This window comes from Myotis lucifugus, unplaced genomic scaffold, assembly GCF_000147115.1.
Source record: "Myotis lucifugus unplaced genomic scaffold, Myoluc2.0 scaffold_53, whole genome shotgun sequence".
NCBI classification, from domain to species: domain Eukaryota; kingdom Metazoa; phylum Chordata; class Mammalia; order Chiroptera; family Vespertilionidae; genus Myotis; species Myotis lucifugus.
In genome coordinates this window covers 4742606-4766619 of record NW_005871101.1, presented here as the reverse complement: position 1 = coordinate 4766619, position 24014 = coordinate 4742606, and the positions used below count along the sequence as shown (strand labels likewise).

General features: G+C 38.4%; 1 protein-coding gene across 2 annotated transcripts in view; it reads right to left on the bottom strand.

Moving 5' to 3' along the window:
• Nucleotides 1–24014, bottom strand: part of ZBBX (zinc finger B-box domain containing) — a 91314-nt gene that overhangs the window by 31496 nt on the left and 35804 nt on the right. For both annotated transcript variants that reach the window (XM_023753918.1, XM_023753919.1), the window contains exons 7-12: nucleotides 18291–18449; nucleotides 13354–13528; nucleotides 10972–11092; nucleotides 3069–3178; nucleotides 2608–2708; nucleotides 1148–1227 (exon numbers count right to left, since the gene is read on the bottom strand). In XM_023753918.1, the coding sequence (XP_023609686.1) occupies nucleotides 1148–1227; nucleotides 2608–2708; nucleotides 3069–3178; nucleotides 10972–11092; nucleotides 13354–13528; nucleotides 18291–18449 (746 nt within the window). The remainder of the gene's footprint in view (nucleotides 1–1147; nucleotides 1228–2607; nucleotides 2709–3068; nucleotides 3179–10971; nucleotides 11093–13353; nucleotides 13529–18290; nucleotides 18450–24014) is intronic.

The following is a 24014-nucleotide window of genomic DNA, read 5'->3' as shown; positions in this document are numbered from 1 at the left end:
ATCAAATTAAAGGGCAGAAATAGCATTCATTTCCCTGGGGATATATTAGTGGATATAAACCTCTTATCTACTGACCAGAGGTTGTCTACTGCCTTCTGTCAAAATGTCAAATGGCAAAAGCACATTTGCTACTAGAGATCTGGGTCTCTGTGTCAAAACATGGGGCTTTTCACATCTGAGTGCATCACATAGGCCCATTGCTATTCCTAAATGCTGACAAGGGCCTAAGTTTATCTGAACATATAAACAAAGAATTGGCCGAAGGGTTACTTGATGGAAACTTCATTCTGCTGTTTAACCAATTTAATACTTTGTAGTCAAAACACCTTGAAATCCTAGTTAAAGTGAAGGGGAATTGGAGTAAAATTTATTAACAAATAGAGCTAGAGCCCTAGCCAATTTGGCTCAGTGGATAGAGCATCAGCCTGCAGACTGAAGAGTCCTGGGTTCAATTCCAGTGAAGGGCATGTATCTGGGTTTCAGGCTTAAACCCTGGCCCTGGTTGGGCAACCAATCAGCAACCAATCAATGTGTCTCTCTCACATTAATGTTTCTCTCTCTCTTTGTATACCTTCCACTCTTTCTAAAAATCAATGGAAAAATATCCTAGGGTAAGGATTAACAATAACAAAAAATACTGCTAGATATTATTTTTCATTTGAAATGACAAAATTCTACCAAAAGAAAGTTGCAAAGTGAACCATTATACTTAATTTATCACACAATAAAATCTATCTAGGATGTAATCCATAGTTTGGGAGTTCTTTTTGTCTCTCAAACTAATTATTCATATACCTGTTTTTATTAATGGTTCATAGCAAACTGAAGTGAGAAAAATCCAGAGTTATCTTTGGAGAAAAGAACAAGGCTCAGATAAAATATATTGGCCTTGGTCAGTCATTTCAAATAATAGTAATTCCTAAATTCAGAGGCATCTATTAAGTAATCCACATATTAGATAAGAGTATAAATATATAATTATGGATACTTTTCTAATTATTGATTGTTGACTAATATTAGCAATATTGTACACAAATTTAAACATGGATTTACTTGGTTTTTTACATTATGTATGTCTCATTTAAATAAAGAGTTGATTTTTGGTGGGTTTTTTAATAGCATCAAAAGTGAATTAGAAAGACCTTACCTTTGTTGACTAACTGCTTCAGCTAATTCGACTTTGTAAGGCACGATCTTTCCTTGTTCTTCACATTCTTCTTCATAATTCTTATTAAATGCATGTTGTATAATATTAGTATATTTAATAAATGGGTCATTATATGTTAACCAGCTAACTTGTAGGTGATATTTAGAGAATTTTCTTTCACTAATAATGTCATGAATTCTCTGACTATATGTCATAGAACATGAGTTTCTAGAAGAACCCAACAAATTCAAAATATATTTGCTGAGCTGAGGGCACTTGCTTTGTCAGTCATTTTATCATTACTGTCACGCCCAGAAACAATAATACCAACTCATGTTTTATACTGTAACTACTAAGTGCCAAGTAGGTTAGTTCTCTGGCATAAGCTTACTGTATACATCAAGAATTTAGTAACATGTGTGTGTATGTGTGTGTGTGTATTTATTTGTTCAATAGCTTAAATTTATCCAGAGGAGAAATAAAAATGTTGCTAGGTGCATGTGCATGCATGTGCGCACACACACGCGCACACACACACACACACACACACAAACCAGGGGCTATTAAACTAAAGAAAAAAGTAGTATTTAAAGGAGTACTTCCTACATTCTAGTATTTTTCGTTCACAATCACAGTAATATAAATATCAAGGATATGTGCTATCTTCAGCTACTTGATTAGAAAGTCAGAAAGATACGGTTTGCCACAATTTAGACTCTCAGCCCAGAACTCTAGCTCTGACTAGCTCTAGCTTTAGCTGGTTCTACGTGTTGTCTTCTAGAGGTCTGTATTCAAGTTATGATACACTAAACCCCTTAAATCTTCACAATATTTTTCCCTTAAATAGAAAGAAATATTAAATGACATTAATAAAAACTAACTGTACAGATTTTATTAAAGAAATACCACACTAATCTTTGTTTAAAAGCCTGATAACATAAAGAACTAAATAAAGCCCTAACCGCTTTGGCTCAGTGGATAGAGCGTTGGCCTGTGGACTAAAGGGTCCCAGGTTCGATTTCGGTCAAGGGCATGTAACCTTGGTCGTGGGCACATCCCCAGTAGGGGGTGTGCAGGAAGCAGCTGATTGATGTTTCTCTTTCACCAATGTTTCTTATTCTCTATCTTTCTCCCTTCCTCTCTGTAAGAAAACCAATAAAATATAATTTTTTTAAAAAAAGAACAGTAAACTACATGTCTATAAGTTAAAAAATAAAATGTCTTTTTATCTTCCATACCATATGCTTCCAAAAAAATGACACTTTATCAATTCAGAAATTTACTGTCAACACTAAAATAATACAGTTTTATTACTAAAAGCATGTTTAAATTCAAACACTTATAAATTTCATATTAAACTATGTTGAATTATAAAAGATTCTTGTTGAAAATAATATGTAGTTGTAACTATATATTATGAATTTCCTGTTTGTTAAATAAACTGGTCATTAAGCACTCACATCATCCAGTTCAACTATTTCTACAGATGTTTCAGGTCTCTCTGTTCTTAATTCTTCCACTGGCAGAAAAAGAGCTGGGCATTGTACTTCAGTCTCCTCAACTAGGGAATAAAATTGGAAAATAATATCATCAAAGCATATACTTTCCCTGATAATTTCCTATCTTTAAATAACATAGCCAAAAATAAAAGGATAATGTTCTCCTGTATGTCCACACAAATATATAAATGTTGTCAATTTTCCTAGTTCAAGTAAAATATACATTTCCTTAATATTCAATTTTTAAATGAAAGTGAATCTAAAAAATGGAAGAAAGTATGCATTTTGATCAGGAGATAAAGGGTACATGGTCCAGTTGAGAATCATACAGTAAAGAAAAACAAAAGCAGATGCTGATTAATGCTTAGGGTATATAATTTGAAATAATAAATTTGAAAATGTCTAATCAAGACTAAACTAACCATCATTATCTTCATCACTTTCACTTTGAGAACACTGTGCCTCATTAATGGTTGTACACTGAGGTATGAACATATCTGGTGGCATATTTTGAAGTTGCTCCCGTGGAGTTCTACAAAACAAGAAGGAAGCAATTAAAAGACTAAACTACATTATCTAAAACTTCCCTGACAAGATCTTGATTTATTTCACAGAGGAGTGAGTCTACAAAATTAATAATGAAATCATAGCTGTACCTCTAATTCATGGAAGAAAAATATGATTGCATAACAGAATCTTAATTCACTAAAATAATTTTGTAAATCAAATTAACAGCACATAAGATTTTTAAATTGCATATCCCACTGTTTTTTGTTTAGAGTGAAAAGTAAAGTTATGATAGAAGTCAGTGTTCTTGCAGAAGCCACATGAAGCCCATTAAACATACCACCCTATTTAAAAAGCTAATTTATGAATGTGTGTTGTTTCCCACAGCTTTGTGCATTATGTTGATACATTCTAAGAGAACCTGAAGACATTCTTTTAAGCTTCCACCAAGCCAGGAGGGTGAGAACATAGGGCCCCACTATATGAATATGAAGTGTTCTGGCTATGGCATATGTCACCCAATTAACAATGAGGTTTGGTGTGGCCAACCCCATCTCATAAGGAAGGCAATGAAGCACAGGGATTCTCAGAGGTCAAGAGTGCCCCAGAGGTCATTCCCAACTTATTGGGGAGCTGGTCACTTTTTAACAAAGAATAAAAGTAACTATAGCCCTTGAAAACCATACAGGCTCATGAAGTCTACATAGAAAAAGTCAAAGCATTTTTAGTGATATTAATAGGTAACATTAATGCATAACTTAAAATGTACCAGGCTCTTTTCCAACTAATTTGGGGGTATTAAATCTTAATAGATGCATTAAATGGGCACTAGTATTATTTTAATTTTACAGATGAAGATATTGAGGCACAAAGAAGTAAACCAACTTGTTCAAAGTCATTCAGGTAATAAATGCAGAAAAGGAATTTGAACCCAAGGCTTCTGCTTCCCCAAGCCCATGTTCATAGCAATTACTCTATATTGCCTTTCTTTCAATTTGCAAAGGCACTAAAAATTTTATAATTTCATGGAAATCTATGGCTATGTGTATTTTCTGAATACAGGTAATCAATATATAAGAATATTTCAAAATATTTATATTATTCAGCTTTTTGTCAAAAAAAATAATGAACGTGTCATTTTATATCCATAATTGAACTAAGTGATAGAAATATTAAAGAGTAAATGTCAAAGACAAATTGGCATTTGGCAACCAGAAATCTCTTTCCAGTTTGACATGGATATGCTATATTAAAATTCAATCACAGATACACATAAATGTACTATTATCCAGATACTTCTTCATGAAGTAAAAACATCTAATTTTATGAATAAAGCCCTGAACCAAAGACTGACAGAGTCTATATAGTAAAGCGTTGGAGCTAAGGAGCCCTACGAATGTTTATTATAAACTCAATATTTTCCAGATGGAAAAGCGTGGGCCAAGAGAATTTGTGATTTGCCCATAAACAAGCAACCATTTAGTCAATAAACAAGTCTGCATTCTGGATATTGAAACCCTGGCACCCATGCTTTATTAAAGATCATGCTATATAAATAAAGGATAAAATATATTTTAGAATAGAATTACCTCAAAATTTAAATAAATATGTATTGAACATTGACCAATTCATTTGAGGAAACTTTTGATGAGCAGTTCTAAATGTATTCTGTCAATCTGTCAGGCTTTTTGCATCGGAATCACCAAGGAAGATATTTTTTAAATGTAGTCTCATATTCATCCTTAAAAACACTGATTTTTAGATGTGCCTGAGGTTAGGTAGATAAATCAATATTCTAAAACTTGCCCCAGTACTTCTGATGATTAAACTTGACACTTAAATGTAATGAAAAGAGTAGGGGAATTTGAGTGGGAAAACCAGCTAATTCCTAATATCCACCTTTAAAATACTCTAAATCCAAATCTCATGCTCTATTTCATGAAACTCTCCTAGCATTTAATAGATCTACTAGAGATATTAAAATAGTTCTTAAAACACATGTATTGGTTGCACATAAAATACAAATGTTATTATCCAATTTAAAATAGAAAAACAAAACAAAATGCAATGGAACCTCTCTATATATAAAAAGCCAGCGACTGGAACGCCATAATGACCGGAATGACAGGTCACTATGATGCCCACTGTGGCCAGAGAATAGGCCTGATCGAGGTGCCACCGGCTGGCCAACCTCCCGTGGTCCCTCCCTCTGTCTGTCCCCGCCTTTGATCGGCCCACCCCACCCCAATCAGCCCACAGCCCTTCTCCCCAGCCAGCCTTGCCCCTGATCGCACCCCCTACCCAAATAGGGAGTGGGGCCGGCCAGCCAACCTCCTGCAGCCCCTCCCCCCGGCCGGCCTTACCTCTGATGGGCCCCCATCACCCCTATTGGCCCACAGCCCCTCCCTCTGGCCGGCCCTGCCCCTAATTGACCCCCCTACTCCAATAGAGGGTGGGGACAGCTGGCCAACCTGCTGCAGTCCTCTCTTCTATTACAGTACCGCCCCAGATTTGCCCCCCGACCTCATCAGGGGCAGGGCTGGCCGGCCAATCACCACAGCCCTTCCCAAGTCTTCCCCACCCGATCATCCCTACAGCCCTATCGGCCCACATACCCTCCCCCAGCCACCTCCGCCCCCAATTGCCCCCCACTCCGATCAGGGGCAAGGCCGGTGATTGGCCCCCCAACACCACCCACAGTTTTGCCTCCAGTTAGCGCCCCAACACCAATCGGGGGCAGGGCCGGCCAGCCCACCACCCACAGACTCTCCCCACTGCTGGCCCTGCCCCCAATTAGCCGCTCCAGCCCAATCAGGATCAAGGCCCACTGGCCAATCGCCCACAGCCTCTCCCCCTAGCCAGCCTGGCCCTGATCACCTCAATCGGGGTGGGCCGGTTAGCCAAACTCCCACCGGCTCCTCCTCCCCACAGACCTGGCCCTGATCCACCCTGATTGTGGCCAAGCTGGCTGGACCCCACCCATGCACGAATTTGTGCACTTAGCCTCTAGTATATTTATAAAAACCTATTATAAAACATGACAAATATAGGCAAAGATAAAGTCTTAACCATGATCATCATTATCAACAAGGGAAACTTTTCAGAAGTACAGCATCAGAAATGTTGTAATCAATTTACAATCACAAACTTGTAAATTGCAAATAGATTGCCCCACACTAGCATCTATAATTAAAACATAAATCAATAACTAAAAAAAATCACTGTTAAAAAAATAACTGTAAATAAGACCCTAGTGAATATATTCACTAATCATTATTTTCTAACAAGGAAATTTGCCAACATTTAGTAGTCAGCATAGCTCAGGATTTGATGTGCCCATGATTAAAGCTTTTTGTATGTATCCAAGCAAATGATGGCACTCATTTAATAACAAAATTGTACTTTTATTGGATAACAAACTGAATGTGAAAGGCATCAAAAGGCAACCACAATAAAAGATAAGTGAATTTGATATTACTATTATGTACTAATTCTTAAATTAGAATTTTTGAGTTTCACAGGTGAAGAATTGTTAAGGCATCACACTTTAAAGGAGACATAGAAAACTTAAACAATAGTTACATAGGAATAACCAGAATTTGATATGAAGAACTTAAAACCCTGCCACATAAACCACAGTGGGATACACTACACACCTATTAAAGTGACCACCAAAAGAAAAGAATCTGAAAATACCAGGCACTGGCAAGAGTGGAGAGCAATTAGAACTCCCACAGATTGAAGGAAGGTATGCAAAACTATTCAGTCTTATAGAAAAGTTTTTAATCCTATATATTAAAAGCCTAATATGCTAAGTGTCTGGTCGTCTGGTCAACCATTCAACCAATCAAAGCATAATATGCTAATAATATGCTAAGGCAGCTCAACTGTTCTCTATGACATGCACTGACCACCAGGGTTCAGACAGTCAACTGGTTGACCAGTCACTATGACATGCACTGACCACCAGGGGGCAGATGCTCCAACCAGTAGGTAAGCTTGCTGCTGGGGTCCAGCTGAATGGGACTAAGCGAGACTGGCTAGACACGCCCGGGAGCCCTCCCATGGTCCCTCCTGGGCCCCAATCATGCACCAGTGGGGTCTCTTGGCCTGGCCTGTGCCCTCTCATAATCCGAGACTCCTCAGGGATGTTGGAGAGCCAGTTTCGACCTGATCCTGCAGGCCACTCCCCTCAGGAAGCTGCCAGATGCAGGGCTCATGGCTGGCAAGCACTGCTGCAGCAGCGCGAGCCTCTCCGGATAGGGACTGATTGGCCGCATGCCCACAGCTGGCACAGTGGGGCTGGGATGAGTGGGAGCTGCAGGTAGGAGCTGCAGGTGGTGTTGGACTGCGGGTTTCAGCCAGATCCCCACAGGCCACCCTGAGATACCCCTTCCATGCACTGGGCCTCTAGTTTTCTCATAAAGATAAACATACACTTCAACCATACAATTTAGCCATCCTAGTCCCAGGTATTTACCCAGAAAATTTAAAACCTATATTCAAACAAAAACATATATATAAATATTTATAACAGCTTTACCCATAATTACAAAAATACTAGAAATCAGCACCCTATTTTTCAACAGTTGAATAGATGAACTATACACCACAATGATGAACTAATACTCCACAATAAAAACAAATGGATTTTGATTCACTCAAGAATATAGATGAATCTCAAATGTATTTTGCTAAATGAAGGACACAAGGTCTACATATTATATGACTTCATTTACATGACATTCAGAAAAAGTAAATGTATAAAGAGGGAAATAGACCAACGGTTGCCACAGGTCAGGGAAGAAGACCTGACTATAAAGGGGAAGCATGAAGGAATGTTGAAGTGAACAAACTGTGCTATTTGGTACAATGGCAAACACATGACTTGAGGTATTAATAAAAATTCATAGAACTGTACAGGAGTTTATGCTAGTCAAATTTTAAAAAGTAATCAAGGAATGGTAAAGCCATTCCAACGAAGGTGGGAAAGAAATGGGTGTCATGTCCTGAGCAACTTTGGAAAACAAGGTTTAGACTAGACACTGTGGGCTAACGATAAAAGCACTATACACATGTACTTCAGTTGAGGAATCTGTTTCTCACAGTGATTTAAGTCATGTGATACTACTTTATACATATCCTGAAGTTGATAAATTAGTAAATATATCACAGACCATGAGAGCCAGTATTCTCACTGTAGGCAAAAGAAACTACAAATAAGCTACATTGCTATGAATGGACCTTTAAAGACAATTCTGGTGATCTATATCAGTAGAAATAAGGGTGGTAAATGCCATTCTGATCAGGTATTGAAACAGGAATTTGGGGAGTTGAAAAAGGCAGGTTTACATTTTAGAAATTAAGGGGACTATGGAGGAAGCACAGGGCTGCAGCGCAGCAGAAGGTATATTTCCATAGAATAACGGAGCTGAAAAGCTGCAACAGGTACATTTCCATAGAATGAGGGAGCTGGGAACAGCAAAAGGTCTATCTTTACAAAAGAGAAGGAAGCCCTTTATCCAGAAGGAGAAGAAGAAAACCCAAAGGGAATAGGAAAACAATAAGGAAGGGGGTGGGGGGGAACATTACATGTCCCATGTGAGGTTGGACCTTTGAGCTCAGGAGCTACTAAAGTAACCAGTCTAAGGGAATAGTGACCAATCAGAGGGGATATCAAGGCACCAGAATCTGTAGCCTTTATAAGCCATAGGGAAAAGGAACTCAGTGGGACCCTTTCCCCCTCCCACATGGGAATCCATTCTGTGGGACTCTTCCGCCTCCCTACTTGGGGGTCTGTACTTATTCTTCAATAAATTTCCACCTTTGCTATACCATCTTCTGTCTGTGGATTCATTCTTCAACTCTGGTGGATGAAGAATCCGGGTTCCAGTCCAGGGGAACACCACATGTTCCAGTCCAAAAATTCTGTTTCAGTATCAGATGGAAGTAAGAAACATGCTACTACACAATGGAGAAAAGGCAATCTATATTCATAAACCAGCACAGAACTTTCCTGACTTTCCTGACTTTTGTTTCTGTCATAGGGTTTTATGAAAGGTAGAACTTGCGAGTTTATATGGCTGAGGCAATTTCTAAGCAGTGTTGGAGAGACCTGGTTCTCATGGCTGCTCATAATAAAGTGCAAGAAGAGAGAAATGACTTAAAGACAGAATTATTAATCAAAAGAGAAGCAAAACTCAGTAATTTGGAACATTCTCAGACTATCCATACTGAAAATAATGAAAGCCTATTCAGGAGAAAACAGGAAGTAAATGGCCAAAGGATCATCTGATAGGGAGATTAGCCATCAGTCTAAACAGAAGCCAGGGCCTATTATCCAAGACAAAGGAATGACGACCCTGAAGGCGATTCAGAAATCGATCCCTCCCATCACAGAACAAGAAAGGCCCAGGCTACTGCAGAGAGCAATGCCCAGAGAAACTGTAGGGATAAGGCCACCTGTGTGACCCTAGACTACAAGTGCCACCAGATTCCATGCTGGAGAGTCATTGGGATGCAATACCGCATTCAGCCACCATAGAAATGAGACTGCCCAAAGCCATGGGGGCAGAGCCAACCAGAAACTTGGAAGCCCAACCTCTGTCCAGCAAAGCTATAGGGAAGGTCTGCTGTCTCAGTGTGTTCAGAAGGCTGGAGCCCTACTCTAGTGTATCGAGAAGGCGGGACCTCCATCCCAGTGGGCCTGGAGGGCAGAGCATCAACAAAGGGGATGTGGGAATATCTACTGTATGCCCGTCCCACCTTTGTATTTGGAAGCATATATCATGTTTGATTTCACAGGTTCACAGTTAGAAAGCAATTTGCCTCCAAATGAATCATACACTGAATCTCACCCATATCTGAATTAGATAATATTTATATAACAATGTGAACTTTAGACTACTGAATTGGTGTTGGAATGAGTTAAGAATTTTAGGGCAATTGAAATGGAATGAATATATTTTGCATGAAAGTAGGACATGACCTTGGAGGGATCAGGAGCAGAAAGCTCCGTTCTGAATGTCTGTGTTCCCACAAAATTCATATGATGAAATCCCAGCTCCCAAGGTAATAGTATTAGGAGATGAGGCCTTTGGGAGGAGAGTAGATCATGAGGGTAGAGACTTCATAAATGGAATTAGCGCCCTTATAAAAGAGACCAAAGACCCCTCCCATCTGTATGTGAGGACACAATGAGAAGATGGGCATCTCTGAACCAGGAAGCAGGCTCTATCCAGACACTGAATCTGTTGGCACCTTTATCTTGGACTTCCCAGCCTTAAGAACTGTGAAAAATAAATGCTGTTTATTAATATTTAATGTTAAATTTTAAACAATTTATGAAATGGTGAATGTACTGTAATAGTCTTTGTATAAAATATATTTGAATACTCTTGATAAAATTATAAAATTAAAGGTCTAAGTAAACTTAAAAGTAGATTCTGAAAAATATAGCCTCAAAAGTTTATGCTAATTTCAAATGTCTGAGAGCAATATCTTCTCAAAGTAGTCTTTCATTAATCACATTATTTTGCTATTATTCTAAAAATTGTATATTGTTTTATGCCTTTTCCCCACCTTTACATTTACATTTCTCAAGGGAAACCCTAAATGAATGATGCATCATATATATAAATAGAATTAAAATTCTTATTAGAACAGTAGAAGCTTTGTGTGGATTTAATATTGCTTTAAAATTATTTATGCAAATATAAAGCAGACATATAAAATTGCTACAAAAAAGCATGCCACACAAGCAAAAATATAAATAGCATTTTATATTACTTATTAATAATACAAAAATTTAGAAAATACCTTCTGTGTTTTTTAAGCCATAATTTTTCCATATAGGATATACTGTCTTCTTTAAATTCAATATGAAGTGGTTCTCTCCAAATTTTCAGATTGGTTTGTACCTCACATTCTTCCAATGAGTCTATAACAATAAATATAACATACATAGTTAATATAACCTAGCCTATAAATTGTAACTTCTCCCAAGATACAGAACTTGTCAAATATGCTTTGATATTCATCTATAATCAATAGTTCTGGGCTTAAATAATGCAAAAGTTTTAAATATTGATGATTTATCAAATAACTGTGTAGACAGTTTTCTTCCATAATCACTTGAAATGAAAGAATCTTATGATTGCCCGGCCAGAGTGCCTCAGTTGTTGAACATCGACATATGAACCAGGAGGTCACAGTTTGATTCCCAGTCAGGGCACATGCCTACCCAGGTTGCAGGCTTGATCCCCAGTGTGGGGCATGCAGGAGGCAGCCTATCAATGATTCTCTCTCATCTTTGATGTTTCTATCTCTCTCTCCTCTCCCTTCCTCTCTAAAATCAATAAAAATATATTTTTTAAAAATCTTATGATTCACACGGTTTTTAAAAGCAACTAATTCTTTTAAATGCTAACAGATAAAAACAAATAGATTCATTATATATTCCATAAACACACACAAACATAAAGGTATGTATTATAGTCACTGACAATAATATTTACAGAAGATGGGAAACAGAAAGGAAATAACTCAGAAGGTAGAACCTGGAGGAGACAACTTCTTCATGAATTGATGTCGACATGGCAATTTATTTCCAGATGCTTCAGACGTTTCTGAAGTACTACCAAATTAAAACCACTATTCAGAGATATTTAAAACTGATGGAGATTTCTGGGAAATAAAAAACTAGAAAACTTGGAAATTCAAAGCACATTACTAAACGAAATGGGACCAAAAAACATTTGGAAAGATACTCATGTCATTTGAAATGAGATGCAAAATTAGATATACCATTTTATCTCTATCAGTCCAGCAAAACTTTAAAAATCTGATTATTTAAGTGTTGGTCATGGGAAGCAACCCAACCTTTCACACTCTGCAGGTGAGAATGTAAACTGATACAAACACTTAGGTAAATAATTCAGCTTTATCTAGTGTAGTTGAGTACATGCACAGCCATATGACCTAGCTCTTCCACTCCCAGGAATAGACACCCTAGAAATGTGTGCACATGTGTTCCAGGAGACCTGTACAAGAATATTCACAACAGCATCATCCATTTGTATAGCAAAAATGAGAATCAATCCAAATAACCATCTACATTCAAATAGGCAGATTGTACTATCCTATATAATAAAGGGGTAATATGCAAATTAACCCTCACACCCTCACAAGATGGTTGCCTACGACCAGGCCGGCAGGGAGGGTAGTGAGGGACAACCAAACGACTGAAAAAGCAGGCTGTGTGGGGCGACCAGGCCAGCAGGGGGGTTAGTAAGGGACGACCAAAAGACTGAACAGCAGGCTGCATGCAGTGACCAGTCCAGTGGGGGGGGGGCGTGAGGGGTGACCAGGCTGGAGGGGGACGGGGGGAGTTGGGGGCGACCAGGCCAGCAGTGTGGGGGGGGGAAGTTGGGGGTATCCAGGCTGGCATGGGGGCAGTGAGGGGCAACTAGGCCAGCAAGGGGGGCAGTCGGGGGTGACCAGGCCAGCAGAGGGGGGCAGGTGGGGGCAACCAGGCTGGCAGAGGGGGACAGTGAGGGGCGACTAGGCCAGCAGGGGGGGAAGTTGGGGTGACCAAGCCAGCAGAGGGGGGCAACAGGGGTGACCAGGCCGCCGGGTGAGGGCAGTTAGGAGCAACCAGGACAGCAGGGATGGAGGGGTTGGGGGAGACCTGGGCGGCAGCAGGAGGTAGTTAGGGGCAACCAGGCCAGCAGGGGGGGAAGTTAGGGGTTACCAGGCAGGCAGGCAGGTGAGTGATTAGGAGCCAGCAGTCCAGGATTGTGAGAGGGATGTCCGACTGCTGGTTTAGGCCCGATCCTCAGAAACCGGCATGGGAAGCAGTTGGACATCCCCCAAAGGGTCCCGGATTGGAGAGGGTGCAGGCTGGGCTGAGGGGAACCCCCATCCATGCACAAATTTTGTGCACCAGGCCTCTAGTATTCATATAACAGAAGACTCTTAAGCAGTGAAAATGAATGAAATACAGCTATGCACATCTTCATGGATAAATATCATGGGTTCTCTAAACATTAAACCACTAATCATACAGTGAATATTTTTTTGAGGAGTTATATCAAACTGCTATCCCAATGTTAATAGTTTTGAATATTGCATTTATATTCACAGATAAAAAAGTTAAGTTCAGCTTTATTTACAGCATTCATTTTATAAAAATAGCTATACCTGGCTTTGCTGCAGGCAAGTTCTGCTCCCCATTGTCATTCTGATGTCCAGTTCTCCATTCATTTAAAACTTCCTGAAAGGACTGGGCAGAAGCTTCTTCATCGAATGACCCTTCACACAAGAGCCTATCTCTCGGGTTTATACACTCTCCTTTTTGTGTGGTTGAAACTTCCATCTAAACCAATTAAAAAATGTATCTAAGTATGCTTTTCTAAATTTTCCGGATCATAAAATGAAGATAGCATTAATTGTTAGGCATTAAAAGTCACACGTTTTTTAAACTTACAAGTAGAATGTTTTAAAGGTTTACTTATGTATATGCTCTACTGGTTTCTTTCAAACTGTGTCCACAATTATAAATGGTCTCTTTAGAAATTATTAAAACTGGAGCCTACAAGACTGACGATTTATCATTATTATGCACCAGTGTTCTCCCTGGAAAGTGACAACAGTCTTGTATGTGTTGTCACTTCTACTTCTCCAATCTCCTGCTCCTGCCATCTCCCCACAGCAGAAAGAGCAGTTTCATAACTTGCAAATTTGATCAAGGCAGGCCTCTGCTCAAAACCCTGCAATGACTCTGTATGAAGCCCCCAGACCCTACTAGCATTTACCAGTGCCTACACAACCTTGTACTCCCTGCCTTTCAGTCAATTTCCTTCAATTTCCCCCTTCTCTTACCTTGCTCCAGACAAACCTATATTCTTAGTTCTGGGAACTCACCCAGCACCTTCCCACTTAAGGGCTTTGCACTATCTTTACCCAATGCCTGGAGTGAGCCTTCTCCACACTCCACACAGTCATTCCACTCATTTCAGTCAGTCTCTGCTCAAACGTCACCTACTCAGAGAGGAGATAATGAACCTGCTGATGACCTAAAAATATAGACCCCCCAAACACTTTCTAATTCCTTATCAGCTTTACTTTTCGCAAAATAACGTATCTGTGTGAATTTACTCTACATGTTTAATTGTTTATTGTCTCTCTTCCCCCATTAGAATTCAATGAATCAGGGGATATTTTCCTGCCTCAGTGCCAAGATCCAGGCTCAAAGTGATGCTCATTAAAAGTTGGTTGAATGAATGAAGAAATAAATGCATGTGAAACATTGCATGGTGCTTAGCGTAAAGATGGGAGAAACGATGAATTCAGTATAAAATATAAATCCACTGTGAACACACTGAAAAAATAAAGGTTGGCATTGGCAGTTATCCATTGAATCAGAGAAATCCAAATTATGAAGCCAAAGCAAAATAAATTCCACACCAATGTTAAATCACCAAGTGTGGATTACCTATACTAATATCAAATTGCTAAGTCGGCATTGTGTATCTCCTAGATACACAAGTAGGATCTTCTATGTTCAGTCCTTAATTGCAAAATAAACAGGCAGATTGTTAGAGTACAATTGCGAGAAGATGATTAAATAGTGCATAAAAAATTTAAATATAAAGAAAAACCACCTGGGAGCCTGCCAGACACTGTGCTAGCTGCTGGCCATAGAACACAGGTTAATAAGTCCCCAACAGAGACAGGTGCAAGAGCAGGTATTTAACTCAGATAAACAAGAATTCCGTGGGCAAGAAGTGGCACGGGCAGGATTCCAGAGAGAGGGAATGATACATAGACGGAGACATGGAGCCAAACAGCAGTATGGCATGAAACTGGAAGTAGTTTATATTGTGATAGCACAGAGTGGGATATGAAAAAATATAAAGGGTGGAAAGACAAAGAGGGGGCAGATCATGAAGAATCCTGCCTGCCACACAGAAAATTAGACAAACTTATTGAAAACACAAAGCCACTGAAGAGTCACACACAGAAAGAGAGAAATGGGGGGTGGGATGAGATAGTGAGCTTGAATGCAAGGAAAATGTTATGGCCATTTGACAATATCATTACAAATGCATAACCCTCTGCAGTTAGGAATGTCAGGAATTTATTATGTAAATATACATATGTATGCAAAACAACATTTTTCAAAAACATTCTTTATACTATAGTTTGTATTGGCAAAAGACTGAAACAGGTTAAATGTTGATCAGTGGAAAATAGATCTTAAAAAGTCTAATAAATGGAGTACTTTTTACCCATTATATAGAATGAAAAGGTTCTAGAATGCACTTAAATTGATATGGAAATATTTTGTTAAGTGTAAAAAGCATGTTTTCAGAGCAGTTTGCAAAGTATACTAATATTGGTTTCAAAAAATACCTACATACAAAATTGGAAATATTATTGATTCCTAGAAGGAGAGAGAATAAAATGAAATTTACAGCCTATAAACATTTTTCACTTTAAGAAAGAGCTAATTTCAGGATTAAGAATAACAATAAGAATAGAAATGACCCAACAGTCAAGAGAGGCTTTAGATGGTCAACTGCATGGGACATGGTAGCTGATTGGATGTGCAGAGGCAGGAGAGACAGGACTATTGAAAATAACTGTTCTTGCCAGCTTGGGAAGCTGGGAAGCTGGGAGATGGGCTGACACCAATAGTAACATCTATTGGAAGAGAAATAATGAATTTGATTGGAAAATATTGAGTTCCAGAAATATGTGGGAAGGTAATTACAGGCATCCAGTACGCAATGTGTGTGTGTGTGTGTGTGTGTGTGTGTGTGTTGCACTAATGAAGAAGCATTGAAAACTCAGTGCAATGGTTTCAGTGTGTGGTGATTGCAGCAACTCCCCAGGGAGGCTCCTTTCCAAGCAACAAATCAGACATTTGTATTTTATAGCTATGCCTTTGGAACACTTGGCTTCCACATAGTAGTGACAGAATAGGAAAAAGCCAGCAGATTGTACATTGGTTCTTAAATGTTTCAGCCCAGACTGACTTCCACTCAGAGCCCATGACCCTGCCCATTGCTAAAAGGGCTAGAAAGTTTGATGAATCGGTGCTGTACGCTCATTACCCCCCTGGGCCGCGTGATATCCCTGCAAGACATGTTTATTCCCGTTTTCATATATACGTGCCACTTTCCAGAAGAAGAAACAGAGCATCAAAAAGGCTAAGTAAAATGCTGGATGTTATAAAAGCTCTAAGAAAATCCAGGTTTCAGTCTCTAAAATGAAAGCTCTTCCATGAACTATATCCCTTTCCAAGGATATCCGGTGCCCTGAATCCATAAGAAAAGCCCTAAGACAGATATTAGGCATTAGCACCATTTTGACTCTTCCAGGCTTTGGAATTGCTTGGTATGGTAATTAAAAATCAGATTCCTGTACTCTAACCCAGATGTGAAAAAAATATATCAAAATTTGAGTGACAGACCAGGAATGCACATCCCATACTTCTGATGCTTATCACAGTTGGAGAACCACTGCTCTTCAGAACAGAAGACTACCAAGCATGCACTACAGACCGGTGCACACCTGAGGGTCCATAGCAGTGACTCCCAACCAGGAATACTCACCAGAATCACTGAGCAGTTGCTAAGTGGACCCCACACATAGAGATGCTGAACTCAGTGCTGTGTGTTTCTCTAAGGTTTCTCCAGTTGAAGAAATGTATATACTCCTGGATGAAACCACTGAATTAAAGGTTCTTAAGTTGCCGAAACCGGTTTGGCTCAGTGGATAGAGCGTCGGCCTGCGGACTGGAAGGTCCCAGGTTTGATTCCGGTCAAGGGCATGTACCTGGGTTGCGGGCACATCCCCAGTGGGAGATGTGCAGGAGGCGGCTGATCGATGTTTCTCTCTCATCGATGTTTCTGACTCTCTATCTCTATCCCTTCCTCTCTGTAAAAAATCAATAAAAAATATATATATATAAAAAAAGGTTCTTAAGTTAAGGCAAGAGGTGAGGGTCTATACAGCAGTTACCTATGTGGATAAGAGACAGCACTAATTCTAGGGATTAGAAGCGCAGGCAAAGAAATAAGCTCTATAGCTTTTTCATAGGTTACTTACTTAGGCCCCCATTGTCCTCATCTGTTAAATGGGGTAATAATAATGCAAAACTCATATGTTACTATGATTCTTGAATAAGATAAGGCAGGTAAGTAACTAAGCACAATGCCTAGCATCAAGTGTTTAATAAATGTTGGTTGTTGACATATCATTATTATTGATAGGGTAAATTAGATAAAATGGCTGGCATGAAGGAAAAACCTTAAAATCATAGTGTCTGGGTAGTGGTTAAAAGCAAGTAATTTGGAATCAAAAGGTCTGGGTTCATATATAAGTTCCACTATCAATAATACCTAATAATAATACCTAATAGTATCTCGGGCAATATAAAAAACTGTTTTTTGCCACTATTTTCTTATTTGGAAAGAAAAAGAAGTAATTAATAAAGGACAATACTCTTTGTAATACTTTAAGCAATAAAACAAAATTTAAAAAAGGACAAAAATGGATGTTACAGGTAAAATATTTAAGACAGTATCTGGCACACAGATTATATTAAAATCTGAGGAAGTTTGTCTTTTGTTAAAAAGTCAATACAGCAATTCTATTATAAAAATATGGACATGAGCTGATGAAACTTATCTAGCACATCATGGGATCAGTAATCAATCTCAATAACTACCAGCATTTGGTATAAATCCGATTATAAAAAGCTGTGAGAGTCACTGTCACCTAAAACACTTGGCAAGGTTTTGTACTCAGCCTCTGAAGTCCTGATTCGTATAAAGTCATTATATTGCGTTGTGTTATCTATTTTTATGTTCCTCCCAAATACTCATTCATTTCCTGAAATGGTGGAAATGCCCAGAAAGCCAGAGTCAAAGGATCATTCATTAAGAAATCAGCACCCAGTGCAATCAAAGCAATCTCCTTATAGTCAAGATGTTTTTTGATTAATAAAAAAATTCATATTAAATAACAATGTGATAAAATAATCTGCAAAACTCTACCGCTCTCGCTAAGTATATGCATGACCACGACTGTATATGACAGAAATGTCTCCTACATTTCCCACAGCTTACCTGAGAGCTGCTCCCCTGCAGCGGAGGAGGTTTGGGTAGATGCTGACTCTTACTAATTTCTTTTGGAGAGCGATTCTCCCCTTTGGGTTTATCTGGATTAACTTCCTTTATAAACCCATGGGCAACATCCAATACACTGGATAATATTTGAGATTTTGCCTGTTAATAAAGGAACAAAATATGATTAAAAAGCCAAATACATAAGCCTCAGTAATTTAGATACATCAAATTATATTTTCATTATTCCATTCCTACTAAATTCAATGTATTTTACTTAATATTTAAAAATACAAATTGACATTTATATCAACCCATATAATAGTGACAGCTACCAATGTTTAGAGGGGCTAGTTTGGGCTCATTATGCCTAAACATCTTAAAAACATGTTATTTAATCCTAAGGTCAACTCTGAAGCATACCTAATTTTATCTGTTTCAGGGATAAAGAAACAAAAGCTCTGAGTGTTTAACTAACTTGCCCTTGGTCACATGGTGAGTGGGTGGCAGAGCTGGGAAGTGACCCAGGTGTATATAATTCTAATGACTCATAGCCTTTCCAACCCCAAATAACTAGATGGGCAATTTTATGCACACCAGGGCTAAAGAACTAAATATAGCTTATATGGTAGGAGCCCGGATAAGCAGTAATAAGTATTCCTTGGTGATAAAACATCTTTAGAAACTATTAACTGTTTAAAAGTGGAAACACAGGAAGTGCGTCTACCTGTAGTTCCTGAGTGCACTTCAAGTTTCTCCGCATGTTGCACCTTCACTCATGAGTTTCAGTTACCAGGAAGGCCCTCCATCCTCTACTATTTTCTTTGCCTGTCAGACTTCTCCTTCTCCTGGATTTGTCCCCAGTTATTCTCACATCAGGAACCTTTCCTGGCCTTCCTTCTCCAGCTGTGTGCAGTGCCCATTCTCTGTACCCTCTTCCTACCAACAACTACAATAGTAATTTTACATCATCTTTTGGTGTCTATCTATCCCATGATACCATACAAGCTCCATGAGGTCCGAGAGTTGGCAACCGCTGATCTGGAGAGTATTATGCTGAGCAAAATAAGCCAGTCAGAGAAAGACAAGTACCACATGATCTCACTCACATGTGGAATCTAATGAACAAAATAAACTGTTGAACAAAATGGATCCAGAGACATAGAAGCATGGAACAGACTGTTAATCTCAGAGGGAAGGGGGTGTGGGTGAGTGGGTGGGCAGGAAGAGATCAACCAAAGAACTTGTATGCATACATGCATAACCCACGGACACAGACAATAGAGTGGTGGAGGCCTGGGGTGGAGGAAAGGGGTGGGCCTGAAGGGGCCAATGGGAGAAAAATGGGACATATGTTATACTTTCAACAATAAAGATTAATAAAAGTAAATGATTGAGAAAAATAATTCAAAAAAAGCTTTCCAAGAGCCTTCTTCAGAGTGAAAAGGAACAGGCAAATCTCGGGAAGGCCCTATTCTGAGGAGTCTCCTATCAGAACTCCCTGGGTTTGCCCAGGACACTGCAGAATGCTGAATGCCCTCTGAGCTTAAACCCAACAAACTCCAGGGGCAGACTCAGGCCTTTCCGAGGCTCTCTGACAGCCTGGCATTGGGAGCAAAAGCAACAGGTCTTACTTCTTAGCAAATGTCCTCAAGACAGGGGAAAACTCTGGCAGGGATCAGAAATAATTCATTCGGACTCTCCCATGGAAATATTCCTATTTTTAAATTTTCAACTACTTACCTATTTAAATAGCTAAAATTACATGGAAACTTTCCAGTATGACCTTTTGAAAATTTGTTAAGATTCTATCTGATTCTTGAATAAATCAGTGAACATCAAATTAACTGGTGTTATTTCACACTGAATTAATGTTATATATGAAAAAATGACTAAGGAGATCTATGCACGCAATTGCTATGCTTATACAGGTCTATAGTATCTAGTCCAAATTTCACAACGATCATTCAAAAGCCCATTTACACCCATGCAGCCCTTTTTAAAAAAAAATACATTCATAAATATAGTACAATATTATTGTGCATATTCATTATACTGTGCACCAGATCTCTATGGCTTATTTACTACTCATTGCACTTAACACTGCTGAACTGTACACTTAAAAATGTTTAAGATGAAAACATTTATGTTATTTGTTTTTTACCACAAATTTTAAGCAATGAGTGCATGTTATTGTTTACATGAGAAATGTTGAGTGCATGTTATTGTTTATAAATTGAAGCTGAATACAGTTGATTTAACAAGGAAAAACATGAAAGGAAGACAAAAGAAAATATTCAAGCCAATGATACTACTTTATTCTTCCAGAAATAACTGCATTTTAGCAAATATTTTCTAAACATAATCCTATCTAAGCCTGATTTTATATTTCCTAGAATAAAGGTCTGTTGATTTCAAAAGTGGTTAAAATATCTAGTTTTCATCTTATCAAATATCAAAATAAAAAACAATGGTATTAATTTTATATAAAAGTATCACAATAGAATCATCATTCAAGTATATATGTTTATTTAAATAGCACAAAAGAAAGATTATTCCTGTCCTAAAATGAAGCTTGCTATCAATGTTACAATAATTTTTGTAACATTTTTAGGGAGCATTTTAAAAGACTATGAAATAGCCAAAAAATGATTTTATTCCTGTATTAAATTTACTATTAAAAATATGATAAACATCGTGGATAACTGATCAAATGGAATGTTGTTTATCTGGATGTCTAAAAGTTCTGTTAATCCAGGATAAATAAAATGCCAATAAACTAGAATTTTCTTTCTCAGAAAATTGAATATTTAAATATTATTTTCCTCAGTTCTAAAAGTGTACATGTATACTCTATTTTTCTTATTCTTAAAGTAATCATTCCAATACAGGAACAGATATTTTGAGCCCCATTACCTGGACAAGGAAACCCAAGCTCATAAAGCTTAGGTCAAAGCCAATGGGTACAAAATGATTTAGGGCCAAGGTTTTTCTCCTCTAGCCTAACCCTGTTTCCTACTGAATTAACACAGAAAATATGCTTTACTTATGCTTTCTTGAAAATAAAATTACTTTTTGTTTGTTTTTAATTTATTTGCTTGTTTATTTCAGGTTTGAGCAAGCACCAGCAAATTGGAGGGATGACCCAGGATTCTCCTTTTACTCATCGTCTCTGTTATCCACGTGTATGGGGAGGGTTGGGGGCAACATACACTTTGAAAAGAGTAGGATTGTAGGACAAACTTAAACCATCTACCTCTGAACTAAGAGGTGTATATTTAACAGGATCAGTAAGCCTAGAAATTCACCATAGTACAGTAACATACTATTTTACAATACTTAAAAGTTCCCAGATATGTGAAAAATATATCACAGATATTAATAACTTACAGCTTTCTGTTCTCCAGACCCAATCACCATACTCAGTCCAGAGAAGAATTGACAACTAGTTGCTGGACACTTTTACCTCCCCACCTAGGGAAGTTCTCTCTTTGAATCTAATGGAGCTCTGTGATAGTTACTGAATGTGAGAAACAGTAATACGTTTCCAATAGCAAGGTGATAAGAAAGGAATGTGCCTTCTCTCTCCTTGTCACTGCATGGTGTATAGTGACTTTGGAAGTAACATTGAATACGGTGAATGTTACAGGTAAAAGTCACCAAATCATTGCTTAAGAGGGAAGATGTCTTAGGAACATGCATGTTAAACTCTTAGGTGAGTGAAAAAATAACTTTTACTATAGCAAGCATATTTGGAAACTACCCCTAACTGGGTATTGTTTGAGCTAACAAAAAGAAAATGTTTTAAAAAGGTGTTTCCCTTTAATAATGTACGTAAATACGCTACTTCCATGCCTTGCCGAAGTTTTCCTCCCTACTTGGAAACGTGAGTGCTCCTATTATAATTCTCTTTATCACTTTAGGCCCAGATCAAATGTTATCCAGTTCCAATGTATATCCATTGGCATTATTAAAAGTCAATTAAAAGGGCAACTGTTTAATCTCTCTGAGACAAAGTTTTCTTCCTCAACTAATTGGAGCAAAATGGACATATTTTCTGTGTGCTCTTATACGCCTTGCTTACATCCACAGAGCTTTCCAGCTCAATGTGTGACCCATACATCAGCAGCATCTCCATCCCTGGAAACTTTCTGAAAACACAAACTGTCAGGTCCCATTCAGACTCACTGACTCAGAATCTGCAGTTTCACAGGTAACTTGAATGCACATTCAGTTTTGAGCATCTCTGTGTCAAAACACTTATCAGTCAGTGGTGTTACAATTGGTTGAATACAGCTGTCTTCCCTTTTGTGAATTCTTGAGAGAGGGAACCATGTCTCATTCTGCCTGATACACAATGTTTTACATCGCCTTCTTTCAATTCTCCTCCCGGAAGCCCTGTCCTTCACACTTTGCAACTAGAACATTGCTGGTTGAATCAAATTTAACTAATTTACTGAGATAAAAATGACTGAAAATTCCATTTGAATATTTGTCGCTTATACTCAAGCTAAGTCAATGTTGACACAGATAAAATAAATAGCACTATCAATAAGAGTACAAAAGGGGAAATTATGTACCTCACTAAGCCTAAGTGTTTGTACCCGTAAAATGAAGACAATAGTTACCTTGAGGAGCTGTTGTGAAGAATATACATTCTGAATGAAAAACACCTTGCAGAGTGATATAGGGCATTTGAACGATTGCTACCATTTTATTTAGATCACTATATACTACTTCTCTGTAAAATAAATTGTTAAAATACCCAGAAAAAAGAATTTCTCCCTAATTATTAGACAGAAGTGGGATTTCAGACTAGGGTATAATAGAGAGGTCAGTAAATAATTGTACCTTCATAAAACAAATATTATATTGGGTACATTTGTTAAAAGCTATTTCAGGAAATCAACCAAAAGCAAACAACAAGAAGTAGTCAGTCAAGAAAAACACTGTGCCATTAGTGAAGTGTCCAGCTGCCTTGCATGGGGCTGCTCCTATTTTATATTTCCCTTCCCAACTCTATCAGTGTAACTAGGGCAAGACTGGCCTTGCTCAATAGGGAGTGTGCTTGATTCTCAGCAGAAAGCAGAATCTTGAAGTTTCTGTGGCATTAACAACAATCTAGTGAATTTGGTTACAAGTGAATGGGAAAAACCTATAGCTCTGAAAGCCTGAGGTTTTGGTCCCAGTTGGGGTAAGCAGTAGGCCAGCCAAACATTTAATGGGTTGATCCTGAAAATGAGAGTGCTATAGAAAGGCTGATTAAGAAATGAAAATCATCAAGGAGAACAAAATGAAAGTTATTGAGTATGACTTACATAGGTTAAGAAGAGATATAAAATGGAAGAAGGATTGCCAGGACTGACCAGCAGACCCTGAAAGTCGGATGAGTGGATTACTCTGACACACATTTCTGTGAAAGAGAGGGCTAAGGGGCTGCTTGGTAGGAGGCACCAAAACAGCCCCAATTGCCTGCCTCCTTCGGCTTTTATTGTAACAACAGCTTGAACAAAAATTAACCTCCAGATACAATCAGCAGGGTAAGTATCCTTAAGACATTACATGCTTCTACAAGGTCAGGTCTAAAGACTAAACATAGAGATTCCAGCAAAACACACGGGGGCTCAGACTTGTTTGGAAAAAACAAGGCAGGGGTTGCTGCCTTTGGCAAGGTCCCCATAGAAGTCCTGACCTTTTGGAGATTCCTCCTTACAGACTTTCCAACCA